Source organism: Brassica rapa, chromosome A09, assembly GCF_000309985.2.
Source record: "Brassica rapa cultivar Chiifu-401-42 chromosome A09, CAAS_Brap_v3.01, whole genome shotgun sequence".
Lineage (NCBI taxonomy): Eukaryota > Viridiplantae > Streptophyta > Magnoliopsida > Brassicales > Brassicaceae > Brassica > Brassica rapa.
This window is the reverse complement of record NC_024803.2, coordinates 873510-889902: the sequence shown is the minus strand read 5'-3', so window position 1 is coordinate 889902 and position 16393 is coordinate 873510. Positions and strand designations below refer to the sequence as shown.

The following is a 16393-nucleotide window of genomic DNA, read 5'->3' as shown; positions in this document are numbered from 1 at the left end:
ACAGAAGATTTAAATGACATAGCCATCGTTCTAAGAGAATGTACGGGTCAAGAACCTCTTCATTATCGTCATTAATAAGAACAATATATCACTTTCTTTAGATGTCACACATTAGTTGCCGTTAGAGAACATACATGTGTTTGATCTTTCATCATACATGCGAGTAGTACATATTCAAACATAACAAGAAACTCGGAAATCAGAAAACATTTTTCTTTTTTTGCCACGATCAGAAAACATTTTTCATAAGTCGTTTTTTGTATTCGTATTTGAAATCATTGTTTCGTGATTGTACTACTCATCTCACACATTTGATGTTGCAAACCCTGAAAATTTACATTCTGAAGTTTTAAATTTGTTGGTTGTTGTTCAAGTCTTGCATTAATATATCTTAGTTAGGTTTGTTTGATTCTTGCATGACTCACTCTAATCACCGTTCGTAAGAATAGTTGTGAACTCTGATACTATTAGGTTTGGTATTCATGTCCAATCAAGAATAATATATATATACATGATATTTTATATACCTTCACAATTTTTTGTCCTCGGACCAGAATATTGCAAAGTGGAAAATGTCAATCTGTTGGTTCCATGAAGCTTGTGTCAGTTACAGTTGTATCTCTTGCAAAACAGTTCTAACTTGTTATCAATACAATTATATCCAAAAATCAACATCGTCGCTTTAGAAAAGAAAACCACCATCTTATCAGTGGTTTAAAAGCACCAATCCAATCTACGTCCAATTTTAAACTTCAAAGACGTCGGTGCATGAACTACTTCTTTTACAATATGGCATCTACCGAGAATATTATTGGTCGGCTGTTGTTTCTTTTACTTAAATAGAAAGCTATTATAATTGTAGAAGATGAGAATATTTTCTTTTCATTATTCATGATAGTAACACCACTAGATGATACTAAAAGCTTCTTCTTATGTTAGTGTTTTTTCTATAATAGCTACTGTTCTATTATTCAACTCTTTATTTAACATATCATTGACTACCACTTTTAAATGTACTAATAGGGTTGTTCAGTTGTTCTTCGTATTATTCGCTCTCCAACATTGTGATAATGTAAATGACTAAATGTATATATATACGTGTAATAAGAGTTAGGTAAAATAATCAGATCTCCTACTTGTAGTTTTGGTATGAGTTAGTAAACTAAAACTTTAAGGTATCCTTAATTAATTCGATCTCTATTTCTGTTATAATTACTAATGTAAAAGGTTGACTGTAGAAAAAAAGGAAAAATATGTGGTCATGAACTCATGATATTACTTTGTCTAGCAGAACAAGATCATATAGATACACGTAGAGTAGTGAACACAATAATATACAAATTTCAATACACCTTATGCTTATTGTTCAATAACCACAAAAAAACATACTTCAACACACCTTACTAATCTTTTGAAGGATCAAGTGTGATACAAATATCCAATAAATTAGTACACATAAAAAACGAACAGTTTTATAAAAATACATTTTACTGTATGTACGTGGGCCGATCGGTATTCAAACAAACATACTTTAGCAGTTGAAAGATTTCATGTTCTATTTGGTGTAAAGATTTGATTGGACAGAAAAGAATAAGGTAGTTTGGAAAAGAATACAAAGAAATCTTCAATTAGGTTTCAGTCAGTCTCCACTCGCACGGTGCTATCTTGCTTATAATATGACGAATATTCGTTTTCCAGCTATATGAAGTAGTCATCATGCATATTTAAACACTTGATGATACTTTTTCAATAGCCACTATTTAATTTTATAATTCGTTGACATAAAAAAGCTCTTCAAATAGCGAAAATAATTAAATTAGTTTTAGAACCAGTGAAGTGATAAAATACTTTATTATTTGTATATATAGGTTACACCTAAAAGTAAACTAAATTGAAATCATTAAAAACAAATCCCAAATCTTAAGGTCTAGTCCACGTTATAAATACACACTCATCCCTTGTACTCCCGTTCATCTTTGCCCCCTTCTCTCCCTCACACACACAGTTTTTCTGTTTCGCTCTGTTTTTGTTTTCTTTTACTCTCACAACATGTCAGTGGTTGGCCAAGCTTACGACCATCTTCTCAAGAAGCAGATAAGCCAAAACGCTGACGTGGGTGGATGGAGTTTCCTGCAATCTCTCTGTGAAACCAAAGGCATTGTCCGAAACAGAGAAGACCAAACAAAGAAAACGTCTTACGTCCACCCAACTGATCAGAAGCTGTTCGTAGCTAAACTTAGCCTCGAGATGTGCACAGAGAGTCTCGGTACCGAGAGTGGGAGTGAAACTGGAGACGAGATCTCGTTGCTTGCGCTGGAAGCAACCAATATACCAATGCTTCCTGTTAAAAGAACACCACGAGAAGAAACTTACCCTAAAGTACGTGAAAACAGTTTTCCCCCGCCGTTAAAATCCGTGAAAGGGTTTAACCATAGCCGCATGGTGAAATCTTATACAGAAGATGGTCGTCTTGTAGTTCAAGCAATTAGGGTTTGCTCACCGCCTCGTTGCTTTGTATCTGAACGTTGTGAAGGAAGGCTTCGTCTCTGTTTGTCAGAGAGTTCTTTACTTAGCCACGATGGGAATGAGCAGTTTGAAGACAACGAGAATGGACTAGAAGATGATGCAGAGGAGGAGGACGAGGGTAAAATCGGAAATAACAAATTTAGAAGGCCGAGAAGGAGATGCAATGAAAATGGATGTGAGCCTAAAACCATGCATAAATGGAAGCAGGAACAATTTTGGGTGACTACATGATGGGAAACTCAAGTCAGCAATTTTTATATTTAATACAATAAAGGCCATACAATAATTACATATATAACTATGATTTAGTATGGCTTATGAGTGTTTTCTACGTCCCATTGTTTTACTGGCTACGGCTTCCAATTCTACACTGATACTATATATTTTTCATTTTAAAAGAAAATTTCTCATCTAAAAAAAAATTGTTTTATAAGTCATAACTCATTTAATTTTACTTAGTACAAGGTTATGCCAAGATTCGGAGTCATATATACACAGTAAGTTAATAATCTTATTCGGACTCGTCCGTTCAATCTTATTTGAGAAGAGTTTGTATTCTAGTGGTCCCTTTTTTCACTAACGTTTGTTAGAGATCACATGCTCGACTCTCTTTTAATGCTGTGGTACTATGTCTTTGTAAGAAAGGTTTTAAAGATCTGGAATGACACTTTCGATCAAATGCTATCGCTCCCGCCGCCTGAAGCACAACGGAAGTTAACTCTCATTGCATGGCAAGCGACTCTCTACTGGTTGTGGAATGAGAGGAATGGACGACTACACTCGAACATCTTTCGCTCCACTCACCAGATATTTAGACTCTTGGATGCTCAACTAAGAAACAAGCTACAGAGCTTCCGCAACACTAACCCGGCCAGATCTTCCACCATGATGCAGAGCTGGTTCCGCTTTGCCTGAATTCTGTTCACCATCACCGGCTTCACCCAACTCACCCTCGACACTCTTGATACTTCGATGATTTCAAAGACTCGAGTAAACTGAAAAGACCAACTGGGCTTCTATCCTGGGCTCTACCTTACTCTATCTTGGGCTCTTAGAGGGCTCTTTATGTGATTCTACTAAGCATGAGTTATAACTATAGCCAATGGGCTTGTAAAACATTTTGGATCTTTTCTTTAAATTTAAGTAAGCAAGTTACAAAAAAAAAAAAAAGATTTTAAAGGTCGCCTGTATACGGTGGGCAATAGTCAATATAAAATAAATTTCCTTTGCACATAAATTAAAAATTTCCCGAAACAGTTTAGTTTACCAAAAAAAAAATACGAGAAATGATGATTGATCCTAAATCCATGAAGTGATAGTTAAATTAAAACTATCAAAAACAGATACTCCATCTGGTTTAAAATGACCAATGTTATAGAAATTATTATTTCAAAAATAATTTTTTTTTACATTTCAATGCATATTTGATTAGGTAATAATGAAAAATTGTAAATTTAGAAAAACGTAATTGTATTTTTTTATTTTTTTTGTCTACAAAATAATTTATAATGCATTTATAAACATAATTTTTGTCTAGTTGTGCAAAATAGTTAATCATACAAAATAATGCATTTATAATCAGAATTTTAATGTGTTTCTTAATAAATATAAAAACTTCAAAATGTACATTATTTTAAAACGCAGAAAGTAAAACTAATGTGATTTGTATAGGTAACATCTAATAAAGTTTCGTGAATAAAATAAATGGATCCGAAGGAGAAGAAATTTGGGTATGTGACTGGATGATATTATGGATCTTAAGGAGATGCGATTTGTTTAGGCTACTAATAATCTTACGGAACCTAAGGAGATGTTATTGAACTAATGAGTTCAATGAAATTTAATGGAATTTAAATTTAAATTTAAATTTAAAGTGGAATTCATTGTTATTGGATTGGGTATTTGTTAGATGTAATTTAAAATGAACTAATTTTATTAAAATATTTATATTATTTTAATTATAAATAACTTTTATTATTATTTAAAAATAAGTAAATATAATTAAAATAACTACTTCATCCGTGGTGGGGCGAGTTTGACCTGCTTTCCAATCCTATTCACGGTTCTCTATTATTCACCAAGTATTACATGACATTCTAGCTTTTTCAAGCTCGTAGGTGAACTACATTTAGGTTTTCATAAAACCTTGGATGTGTTGGGATCTTATTCTTCGTTTTATTTAAATTTGAGTACATTGTTAATTGTAAAACTATGTTTGGTCTATGCTAATAATGCCTCGCTAAATTTTCTGCTAGATAGGGTCACGTAATCTCACGATTACAATTTGATATTGAGCCCACTTGGGGTAAGAATAAGATAAACTAATAAAATCTAACCACAAAAATTTCTAACTTGGGTTGGTTGGTGAAGGTTGTTAAGAAGAACTGGCACCGTTGATCATTTTTTTTCTCTCCCTTTCAATATCAGGGATAGTAGACGACTATAGATTAAAAAAAGTTTTAAATACATTTTTGCCATAAAAGGTTGGATATGATTTATATCATCTCAATGTTTTTGTTTGTCATATTTTTTTATATAAATTTTAGATCAAGACGACATATTTAGTTAGTAATCATAAGAAATCCGATGATGAAATTAACAAGAAAAAAAAGCTAAGCAAACAAAAAGATAGAAATCTAATATTATACATTCATATATTTTTCTTTACTAAACAAAAACTTGGTTGGAATTTAAATGTAAAAGTTACAAGTGTGGTGATATACTCACTGAATATTAGTTGCAATATTGTTTTGGATTTAAATACGTTTTTAACAGGTTCTCTGTAGAATTGGTTTATAGCAAGAAAAACAAAGTTACAAAACAAACTATGAAATTCGAATTTGTAGTTTATGTAAAGCCCTTCTTTACTTACAGCCGTTATGGTATTTGTACGGAACAACTTAAACTATATCATTAAATATAACAATGTGATTAAATATTAGAGAGGCGTTTACCCAAATACAACTCATCCCACTCCCCCAACATGATCTCCTTGATCTTTCTTATAAACTATATAATTTTATTTTGTCAACTGAAATTACTAATTTATCTGCAGATAAACAAAACAATATATATAAAATACTTCTGAATATTTTAAGGTAAAAAGTTACAGATGGTGATTTTATTAACATTGATGTTACCATATAATTACTATGCCTTTCATATGAATGGTGTGAGTCATAGGTAAAGATAAAAAAATTTAGTAGTCAAAAGTCATATGAAAAGTAGTCAAGTATGTTCCATTAATGTTAACGTTACAACATGATTACCATGCGGTTTAAGGGAATAATTGACCAAGAAACTTTCTATAATGTAAAACTATATGACTATTTTGTTTTGTTTTGAAAATTTGAAATGAAAGGGTACGTAACTCTCATTCCATCCTCCTAATAATGAAGTCAAGAAGCCAAATAGTCAAATCATAATTTTCCTTTTTCTGTTGTCAAAAAAAATGTAATTTTCAGTAAAAACAAAAAAAAACAATAAATGGAGGCATTAAAAATCTTATAATATAATCTGAAGAAATAATAATTAGCATTCCAAACAATTTATCGTCATCTCTTCTCCCTTACTTTACAAACTCATCGTGACTAATATATATATAGTTAAGTTTCAGGTTAGAAGTTGGGCAAAATCAAATCTCTTCTCCCGTCTTTTAGTCCTTTTCTTCTTCATCGAAGATTAAAATGGGAGATACTATGGGTCACAAGCATCAGGTTTATATCATCACATATCTTAGTTTTTTTCTAATCGATTATGTCATGTTAGTTTGATCTCATTTTGTATAAATAAAGCGTCATTAACTTCTTTTCTCCAATACAGTTGCAGAAGTCGGTTCCTGTCAAGAACCACAATCACCTCGGCAGCGGTGGATTACGTCGACCCGGTGCACCTCCTCTCAGAGATTTGGTAATTTAAGGATTTTTTCAATATTTTTATACATTGTTTATTTCAATCTTTTATGGATTAGAGGAAAATATCGCTAGTCCGTCAAATTATGATGCATAAGGCGATTGCATGCCCCTATAAAATGTGACTTTGTGTATTGTATCCTCCATTTCTAAGATAGAAATAGTAGAGTCCAATAACATTAGCTTCATGATTTTATAAAACTAAAGTCCTTAAAATTTATTATACCGTTTGGCGTTTACAACATTAGCTTCATGATTTTAAGCTTAAGTTCGGCCTGGCTACGCTCTTTATATACTTTAGTTGCAAATGTAATTTGTGTTACATTTTTTCTTGTGAATATTTTAAAAACTCAAAACTAATGGTATTATGTATTTTTGTGTTATGAAGAACTATAATACAAGGCAAATGCAGCAAAACAATTGGCAAATGAGTAAAGGAGAGGACCGAATGCCAGCATTTCCCTTGGGCCGTGCATCTTCTGGCACTGGAGTATATTTTCCCAGAATCGCTTCGCATCCGCCAACCAAAAAGACAGGTTATTTTCTTATGAATGAAAGATGTGCATAATGTTTTCAGTTTTGCTGTTACAGTTTGTTTATGACAAAAAAATAAATTATTTTCCCTTCTTTTTATTTGTTTGACCTATTTGAATACATCATGTTAAAAAAATCTATTTCAATTCTATTTCAATGTAGAAATTCGTGAAGATGATTCGAAGAAGAAGGAGAAGAAGAGCGAAACGGTGGAAACTCCCTTTGATTCGCTGGAGAAACTTCTCCCGGAGGAATGGACTTATTAATGACCTGACCTTGGTGCCGTTGACCAATTGTACTCATTAATGCGAAGAAGTAGAGTCAAATAAAAAGAAAAGGAAAGATTCTCATGTCGTGTCTGTTTTGTTACCATTGGGTTAGTAATAATAACCAAAAATAAGATCAACCCGTTTGTGACTGTGAATATTCATAATGTGATAATTTTCAATTTGCAAATCTCTTTATATTTATTATTATTCAGATTAAGAAATTTAAGAAATTGAGCAAAAAGCTGCTGAACTGGCTTAGGAATAGTAATATAAGACTTGATTATAGCAACGATTTCACCAAAAATGAGAATCTATATCTAACAATATCACACAAATAACATCATGAAAATCCATATATAACGTTATATTCATTTGAACAAAAAAAAAACCTTATAGTCGCTAATTATACTCTTTAGGATTCAAATATTGGAAGAAATGAAAGAGACGACCCTCGGTGTTAAACAGACTCTTTTAATTTTCTTGAAAACATTTTGTTTTGCCTCCTACTGCTCTCTTTCGAGATCTCTCTCTCTCCCTCAAAGCCCTAAGATTTCTTCTCTTCCATCTGACCTTCCTCTCTCTCGCCATGAAGCTCATTAGATATGTAATTGCTTTCCCGGTGGTTGAGTCAGATGCAGATATATGGGCCCGTGAAATTGTTTAGTTCCTGGTTCAAACTTGGATCACCCATGAGACTGGTTAGTATTTCCTTTGAAGTAATGAATTTTGTTTTATTAATTTGTTTTAAAAAGTCGAACCACTTACAATCAAACATATGGTATAAAAAGTTCTTGTGAAATTCTAAGAATGTTTTGTTTGAGATACTATGGTATCTCTCTTCTAATTTTTTTAAAAATCTTTTATGGCTAAGATACGCTAAATAAATATCTTCTCTCTTGGAGATGCTCTAACTTCGCCAAATTAACAAACATATAGTAAAACCTCTATAAATTAACAATGTTGGAACTTTAAAATTTTATTAATTTACAGAGATATTAATTTAAAAAAAATTTGTTATTTAGATTTTTTTATTTTAAGATATATTTATTCTAAAATAAGAAAAATATTTGATTTTAGTGTATAGACATTTATATTGTTATTTTTTTTTTGAAATTTAACATTTATATTAATTTTATTATATTATTTGGTGTACATAATATATTGCATAGAACTTAAATATAATTTTAGATATAATATTACTGAATCTCATAAAAAAAATATATTAAATGTTAAGAAAAATATAAAGATAATTCCATTGTGAATATAAAACAAATAATGTAATAATTGGTTTTTACTTATATAAAATATTTATACATATAAATTATTAATTTATAATTTTAATGGGGCCATATATTTACATAAAATTTTCTAAAAAAAATATTATCTTACTATTTTATCGATTTGTGTCAAATTTTGAACCGGTCCAAGTTGGGACCAACTAAATTTATTAATTTATAGAGATTATTAATTTATCGAGTATTAATTTATAGAGATTCTATTATAATCCCAAAATTAATAAAACCAAATAACAACCCGGGCTCATCAAGTTTGGATGATTCAAAATTATAAACACACGCCCTATTAAAAATAAATTCAGTCAGATAATACGAACCTGATATTATTGTTAGTTTATCGGGGATCTTATACAATTCTTTCTTCTTTTTTTTTTGAATTATACAGAGGTATCCTGGTCCCATAGAAGTGATCCAGACTAGTCACGTGTTGTCACGTGTCGGTCCTCTGTCCTTGACGATGTCGAAATGTTAATTCCCCAGTGACCGGAATTCAAATCCAGGTGACGGTACTCACAACTGTAAACCCTTTACCACCGGAGATAGAATTTCCGTTTCAATTCTTTCATCCTTTCTAACTGCTAATTGGATACTTATATATAAACTTTAGAATTCACGCTGGGAAAACCCCACTAATCAACAGATCATGTATTCTGATAATCATTATGATTAATTCATTTTTGACGAAATTGAGTTCACAAGGAAATCATTTTTTGACATGCAAAGAAATAAACTAAGCTATATGGCCCACACTTCAACTAAACTGAATCGGTTTTGCTAAACCAGGAATAACCGAATCATAATTTTTTCTTTTTTGCTTTCCGACACGGGGATGCTCCTTTAGGTCGGGTCTAACGCTCTCCCAAAATTGTTTTTTTTTTATAAATGGAGAATCAGCTCTCCAATGCTTTCTCTCTCCTTGCTCTCGCCGACGACGAAGATGGTCTCCCCTCGTCCTCCTCCTCCGCTGGTAATCTTCCTATGAAGAAAGATTCATCCTTTCAGTTTTAAATATCGATCCATGTGTCAATTCTCTTTTTTTTTTTAAATAGGAAAACAAGGAGAAAGAGTAGTAGAGGAGGATGTCGGAAACTATAAGCAACCACTTGTCTGGATTGACTTGGAGATGACTGGTATGTATGTTTCCATCTTGTTTCTTGTCCTTAATTCTATATTTTATAGATTCCCTTTTTATTTAATTTAGCTTCATCTTCAACAATATGATCCATTGTTTGTCTCCCTTATATGTTTAATGTTTTTTGAGCTACCTCTCACATTCACCATTTACATAGAGTTTTTATATTCTTGTATGCATCATAACAACACTAATGCCAGCTCTACTAAGATGTATAGTAAGATTTATTAAGCCTTGACTGTATTTTGGATCATCAATATTTTTAATATTCTTACTCTATATTGTAATAATGTGTAGGTCTTAATGTTGAAGATGACAGGATACTGGAGATTGCTTGTATAATTACTGATGGACAATTAACCAAATCAGTGGAGGTATATATATTCTTCTTCTACCTATTTCTTACCTTCTTGAAATAGCCTAAGTTTCTCCCTTTGAATAAATTGTTTAAACTATCATGGTATATGGATTTATACCTTAATCAGTGTGTAATATGATAATTACTGTTTTTTTTCTTATCATAAGTTATTACATAGCTCATTTTTCTCATATGGCTCAATTAGCTCTTCCACGCAAAATTTGTTTTGACTTTTGTTATTGAAAACGTTTGTCTACTGAGTTTAGGGTCCAGATTTAGTTGTACATCAAACGAAAGACTGCATGGATAAAATGGGTGATTGGTGTCAAACTCATCATGGAGACAGTGGTAAGCTTCTCTCTCTTTCTCTCTCAAGATATTAGTCGCATTCTACATTTTATCTGTTTCTCATGGATTCTGTCTGATTTAGGTTTGACAAAGAAAGTTCTCTCTAGTACTATAAGTGAAAGGCAAGCTGAACAAGAGGTATTTTTAGATAATCTTGAGCAAAAACATTGTTGACATTTATTGTTAATTAGTTTATTCTGGTTTTGTTTACAGGTCATCAAATTTGTGAAAAAGCATGTTGGTAATGAAAATCCACAATTAGCTGGGAACTCTATCTACGTGGATTTCCTTTTCTTAAAGGTATCTCGAAAGTTTTGATTGTAATCTGAACAATTGCATGTTGATGATTGTAACCAATATATAATGTGTGTGTGTTTACAGAAGTACATGCCAGATTTGGCTGCTCTTTTCCCTCATGTGCTTGTCGATGTCAGTAGTGTCAAGTCTTTATGCACCCGATGGTTTCCCAGAGGTAAAAACAAATATTTAAAAGAAAAAATTATTTGAAAACATAAAAGTTGCCTTGTGTATGACAATGATACTTGTTTGGTTTGTTGAGCATTAGAAAAAAACAGAGCTCCTGCAAAGAAAAACAATCACAGAGCCATGGATGATATAAGAGAAAGCATCAAGGAGCTTAAGTACTACAAAGAAAACATATTTAAAGCAAACAAAGGTAGGAGGTGAGGTGAGGTGAGGTTCGAGGGAAAGGGGATATTGAGATTGTCGTTTAGGAGTCATTCTCTTGAATGTTTTTGTATTATGAAACCTAGTTACATGATGATTTTTAGTTATTGAGACAGGTACTAAAATCTTATTATCTTAATCTAAACTAAACTATGGAGGTTAGTTACATTATGGAGTGTCCCCTTTTGACTTTTTGATACAAGTTGAACCATATGAAGACTTTGGCGCTACTTGGAATATCCGTCACCATACAAATAAAATAAGTACATTAGAGAGATCAACTCATAATGAAAGTGAACTTGAACAAGGAAGAATATAAAAACTAAAACGAATAATTCCATGACGTACTTCACTACACTTCATAGTTCTGACGATTCATATCGTTGTGCCTCTCCAATGAGATGCGCAATTAATTGAGCAAATGTATGTACTTGATCTTCCAAGTAACTTGAGGTTGATAGGGTACATGCAACGAGACTTACACCGGCTGCAAAATGGGAGAGTTACACTATCATTGAGCACCACCTCAAACGATCTGGTCCAAAACGTTGCTACGCTACTTGGCATGAACCCTGAAGAGTCTCCGAGCACACACTTTATATGCAAACAGGCCAGGTGATTTTTACACGCGTAGAACCAGTTGTTTGGATTGGTTTCTCTCTCACAAATGTCAGGCCAATATTTACCACTTGCCTCTTCTTCTTCGCCATAGCATAGTGAGAGAGGATGATCGTCTACTCTGTGATTTACCACTTGTGGTAGAGTGGCGCATGTGAAACCTTCAATGCACTTGAGGATAAAATATTCCCGTCCGTTGCAACCATTGCATAGTTCCTCTTTTTCTATTAGAGTGTAATATAAGGGATGGTGGGGATGACTTGGATGGGTAAATGGCTCAGAAATTGAACCGCACAAGACATCCAACTTCTTCGTCCCATGCTTGTACATGAAACCATTGGAATTTCGCTTGCAAGCATAACAATCGAAGACCTCTAGCTCCTTGTTTGTAACTAAAGTGAGTCGTTCATTGTGTAGCACATGCCATTTCCTTGTAGGACATTCAGCACATTTCTGATGGAGCGAAAAATCACACTCCGTACATCCATAAAAGGACAGGAGACCAACGGGATGGGTGCATGCACTACATCGTTTGTTCTGCTCTTTCATAGCCACGGATGATATAATAGTGGAAAGAGCGAAGAGAGAGTGAGTCTTGAGTGAAAGAAGAGAATTAACCCGAATCGAATCGAACCTAAACCGACGATGCTAGTCCAAACCCGGTTTTCACGTGGGGCTCTTTGTGTGGGCCTTTACACATGGGAAATTCTATTTCGTTTCCATTGATCTAAAATCTTTCAACTTAGGCCCTTTTTATTTTACACACTACTTATCTATTCTCTTCTAAAACCTCTTTTGACCATCCATCATCGTATCTTATAAAACTATTTATTAAAAGAATATTGTCATATTTTTTTAATTATTTTTAAAATCTATGTGTTAACTCCTATAAAATATTCATTTTTCGGTAAATGGTTAATATATTGAAACTTATAATCTTTAGTATTGTTTTAAAATTTCTAACCACATTCTACATTTTTATTAATTTATTCTAAACTATTTTCATGTTACATAGCCATTGTTCTATTTTTTATCAACCAATTTAGTAAAACTTCATATGCTCCCCAAATCAGTTAACAAACAATAATAAAATCGTTATTCTAGAGAAACGAAGACAATAAAGGTTCCAAACCTCTCGGACCATCATCATATGTTAGTTCATGATACAACTATGCATTAAAAAATATTGTTGTATTTTTTTAAGTTTTCTCAAAATCTAAGTGTTAACCCTTACAAAATATTCACTTTTTCGGTAAATAGTTAATATACTGAAACCTATAATATTTAGTGTTGTTTTAAAATGTATAACCACACTCCACATTTGTATTAATGTATTCTAAACTCTCTTTAATAGTACATGAACATCGTTCTATTTTTTTAATCAATTAATAAAGTAAAACTACATATGCTCCCTACAAAATATTCAGTTTTTTGGTAAATGGTTAATATAGTGAAGCTTATAATATTTAGTGTTATTTTAAATATCTAACCACATTCTACATTTGTATTAATGTATTCTAAACTCTCTTTCGCGGTACATGGACATAGTTTTATTTTTTTATCAATTAATTTGGTAAAACTTCCTATGCTCTCTAGATTAGTTGACAAACCACGATAAAATTGTTATTTTATAGAAACAGAGACAACAAAGGTTCCAAACCTCTCTGACCATCATCATATGTTAGTTCATGATAAAATTATGCATTAAAACTTTATTGTCATTTTTTTCTTCTCAAAATCTATGTGTTTAACCCCTATAAAATATTTAATTTTTGGGTAAATGGTTAATATATTGAAGCTTATAGTCTTTAGTGTTGTTTTACAATTTTTAACCACATTTTAAATTTGTGTTAGTGTATTCTAAACTTTCTTTAATGGTACATGAGAATCGTTCTATTTATTATCAATTATTTCAGTAAAACTTCATATACTCCCTAAATTAGTTCACAAACCACAATAAAATCGTTATTCTAGAGAAACGGAGACAAAAAAAAGTTTCAAACCTCTTTGACCATCATCATATGTTATTTCATGATACAACTATGCATTAAAACAATATTGACATATTTTTTGAATTTTTCTCAAAATCTATGTGTTAACCCCTACAAAACATTCAGTTTTTCTGTAAATGGTTAATATACTGAAGCATATAATTTTTAGTGTTTTTTTTTTAAATTTATAAGCACATTCTACATTTGTATTAATGTATTCTAAATTCTTTTTCATGGTAAATGTCATCGTTCTATTTTTTATCAATTAATTTAATAAAACTTCGTATGCTTCCTAAATGAGTTGACAAACCCCAATAAAATTGATATTCTAGAGAAACGGAGATAACGAAGGTACTAAACCACTCATACCATCATTATATATTAGTTCATGATACAACTATGCATTAAAAAATATTATTATATATTTTGAATTCTTTTCAAAACCTATGTTTTAACCCCTACAAAATATTCAGTTTTTTGGTAAATGGTTAATGTTATGAAGCCTATAATCTTTAGTGTTTTTTAATACCACATTCTACATTTGTATTAATGTATTATAAATTCTTTTTCATGGTACATGGGCAACATTCTATTTTTTATCAATTAATTCAGTAAAACTTCATATGCTCCCTAAATGAGTGGACAAACCCCAATAAAATTGATATTCTAGAGAAATGGAGATAACAAAGGTTTCAAACCTCTCTAACAATCATCATATGTTAGTTCTTGATACAACTATGCATTAAAAAATTATTTTCATGTTTTTGAAATTTTTCTCAAAATTTGTGTGTTAACACCCCCACAAAATATTCAGTTTTTCGGTAAATGGTTAATATACTGAAGCATATAATCTTTAGTGTTTGTTTATAATTTATAGCCATATTCTACATTTGTATTAATGTATTTTAAACTCTCTTTCAAGGTACATGAGCATCATTCTATTTTTTATCAATTAATTCAGTAAAACTTCATATGCTCCCTAAATGAGTGGACAAACCCCAATAAAATTGCTATTCTAGAGAAATGGAGACAACAAAAGTTTCAAACCTCTCTAACCATCATGATATGTTAGTTCTTGATACAACTATGCAATAAAACATTATTTTCATTTTTTTGAAATTTTCTCAAAATTTGTGTGTAACCCATACAAAATTTTCAGTTTTTTGGTAAATGGTTAATATACTGAAGCATATAATCTTCAGTGTTTTTTTTTTTAATTTATAACCATAATCTATATTTGTATTAATTTATTTTAAACTCTCTTTCATAGTACATGGACATCGTTTTATTTTTTAACAATTAATTTAGTAAAACTTCATATGCTCCCTAAATCAATGGAAACCCTCAATAAAATCACTATTCCAGAGAAACGGAGATAACAAAAGTACCAAACCTCTCATACCATCATTATATATTAGTTCATGATACAACTATGCATTAAAAAAATATTGTTATATATTTTGAATTTTTCTCAAAATCTATATGTTAACCCCTGCAAAATATTCAGTTTTTTTGGTAAATGGTTAAGATACTGAAGCCTATAATCTTTACTGTTATTTTAAAATTTCTAACCACATTCTACATTTGTATTAATGTATTTTAAATTATTTTTCATGGTACATGGGCATCATTCGAATTTTTATTAATTAATTTAATAAAATTTTATATGCTCCCTAAATGAGTGGACAAACCCCAATAAAATTGCTATTCTAGAGAAATGGAGACAACAAAGGTTTCAAACCTCTCCAACCATCATTATATGTTAGTTCTTGATACAACTATGTGTTAAATTTTTTTTTTATTTTTTTGAAATTTTCTCAAAATTTGTGTGTTAACCCCTACAAAATATTCTGCTTTTCGGTAAATGGTTATTATACTCAAGCCTATAATTTTTAGTGCTGTTTTAAATTTTTTAACCACATTCGAAATTTATATTAATGTATTCGAAACTCTCTTTCATGGTACATGGGCATCGTTCTCTTTTTTATCAATTAATTTAGTAAAACTTCATATGCTCCATAAATTAGTGGAAACCTCCAATAAAATCGCTATTCTAGAGAAACGGAGATAACAAAGGTACCAAACCACTCATACCATCATTATATTTTATTTCATGATACAACTATGCATTAAAAAAATATTGTTATATATTTTGAATTTTTCTCAAAATCTATGTGTTAACCCCTACAAAATATTCAGTTTTTTTGGTAAATGGTTAAGGTACTGAAGCCTATAATCTTTACTGTTGTTTTAAAATTTCTAACCACATTCTACATTTGTATTAATGTATTCTAAATTATTATTCATGGTACATGGACATCGTTCTATTTTTTATCAATTAATATAGTATAACTTCATATGCTCCCTAAATGAGTTGACAAACCCCAATAAAATTGCTATTTTAAAGAAACGGAGATAACTAAGGTACCAAACCACTCATACCATCATTATATATTAGTTCATGATACAATTATGCATTAAAAAAATATTGTTATATATTTTCAATTTTTTCTCAAAATCTATGTGTTAACCCCTACAAAACATTCAGTTTTTTTGGTAAATGGTTAATATACTCAAGCATATAATCTTTAGTGTTTTTTTTTAAATTTTTTAACCACATTTCACATTTGTATTAATGTATTCTAAACTTTCTTTTATGGTACATGGACATCATTCTATTTTTATCAATTAGTTTAGTAAAACTTCATATGCTCCCTAAATCAA

At 31.0% G+C, this 16393-nt stretch overlaps 2 protein-coding genes across 2 annotated transcripts; both read left to right on the top strand.

The window, feature by feature from the left end:
* Window positions 1-7427, top strand: LOC103836711 (protein FANTASTIC FOUR 1). Its single transcript, XM_009113004.2, has 5 exons — window positions 1-3023; window positions 3172-6242; window positions 6349-6435; window positions 6826-6973; window positions 7134-7427. The coding sequence occupies exon 1, from the start codon at window positions 2050-2052 to the stop codon at window positions 2755-2757; it is 708 nt and encodes a 235-aa protein (XP_009111252.2). The 5' UTR covers window positions 1-2049; the 3' UTR covers window positions 2758-3023; window positions 3172-6242; window positions 6349-6435; window positions 6826-6973; window positions 7134-7427.
* A 1847-nt stretch (window positions 7428-9274) lies between these two features.
* Window positions 9275-11231, top strand: LOC103836710 (oligoribonuclease). The gene is made up of 8 exons (XM_009113003.3): window positions 9275-9502; window positions 9585-9665; window positions 9965-10041; window positions 10292-10373; window positions 10456-10511; window positions 10587-10673; window positions 10755-10845; window positions 10939-11231. The coding sequence occupies exons 1-8, from the start codon at window positions 9418-9420 to the stop codon at window positions 11058-11060; spliced, it is 681 nt and encodes a 226-aa protein (XP_009111251.1). The 5' UTR covers window positions 9275-9417; the 3' UTR covers window positions 11061-11231.
* The last annotated feature ends 5162 nt before the right edge of the window (window positions 11232-16393 follow it).

Coding starts and splice junctions, on each gene's coding strand:
- LOC103836710 (XM_009113003.3), top strand. CDS start 9,418: ATGGAGAATCAGCTCTCCAATGCTTTCTCTCTCCTTGCTCTCGCCGAC. Junction 10,042..10,291: donor AATTAACCAAATCAGTGGAG/GTATATATATTC, acceptor TACTGAGTTTAG/GGTCCAGATTTAGTTGTACA. Junction 10,674..10,754: donor TGGATTTCCTTTTCTTAAAG/GTATCTCGAAAG, acceptor GTGTGTTTACAG/AAGTACATGCCAGATTTGGC.
- LOC103836711 (XM_009113004.2), top strand. CDS start 2,050: ATGTCAGTGGTTGGCCAAGCTTACGACCATCTTCTCAAGAAGCAGATA.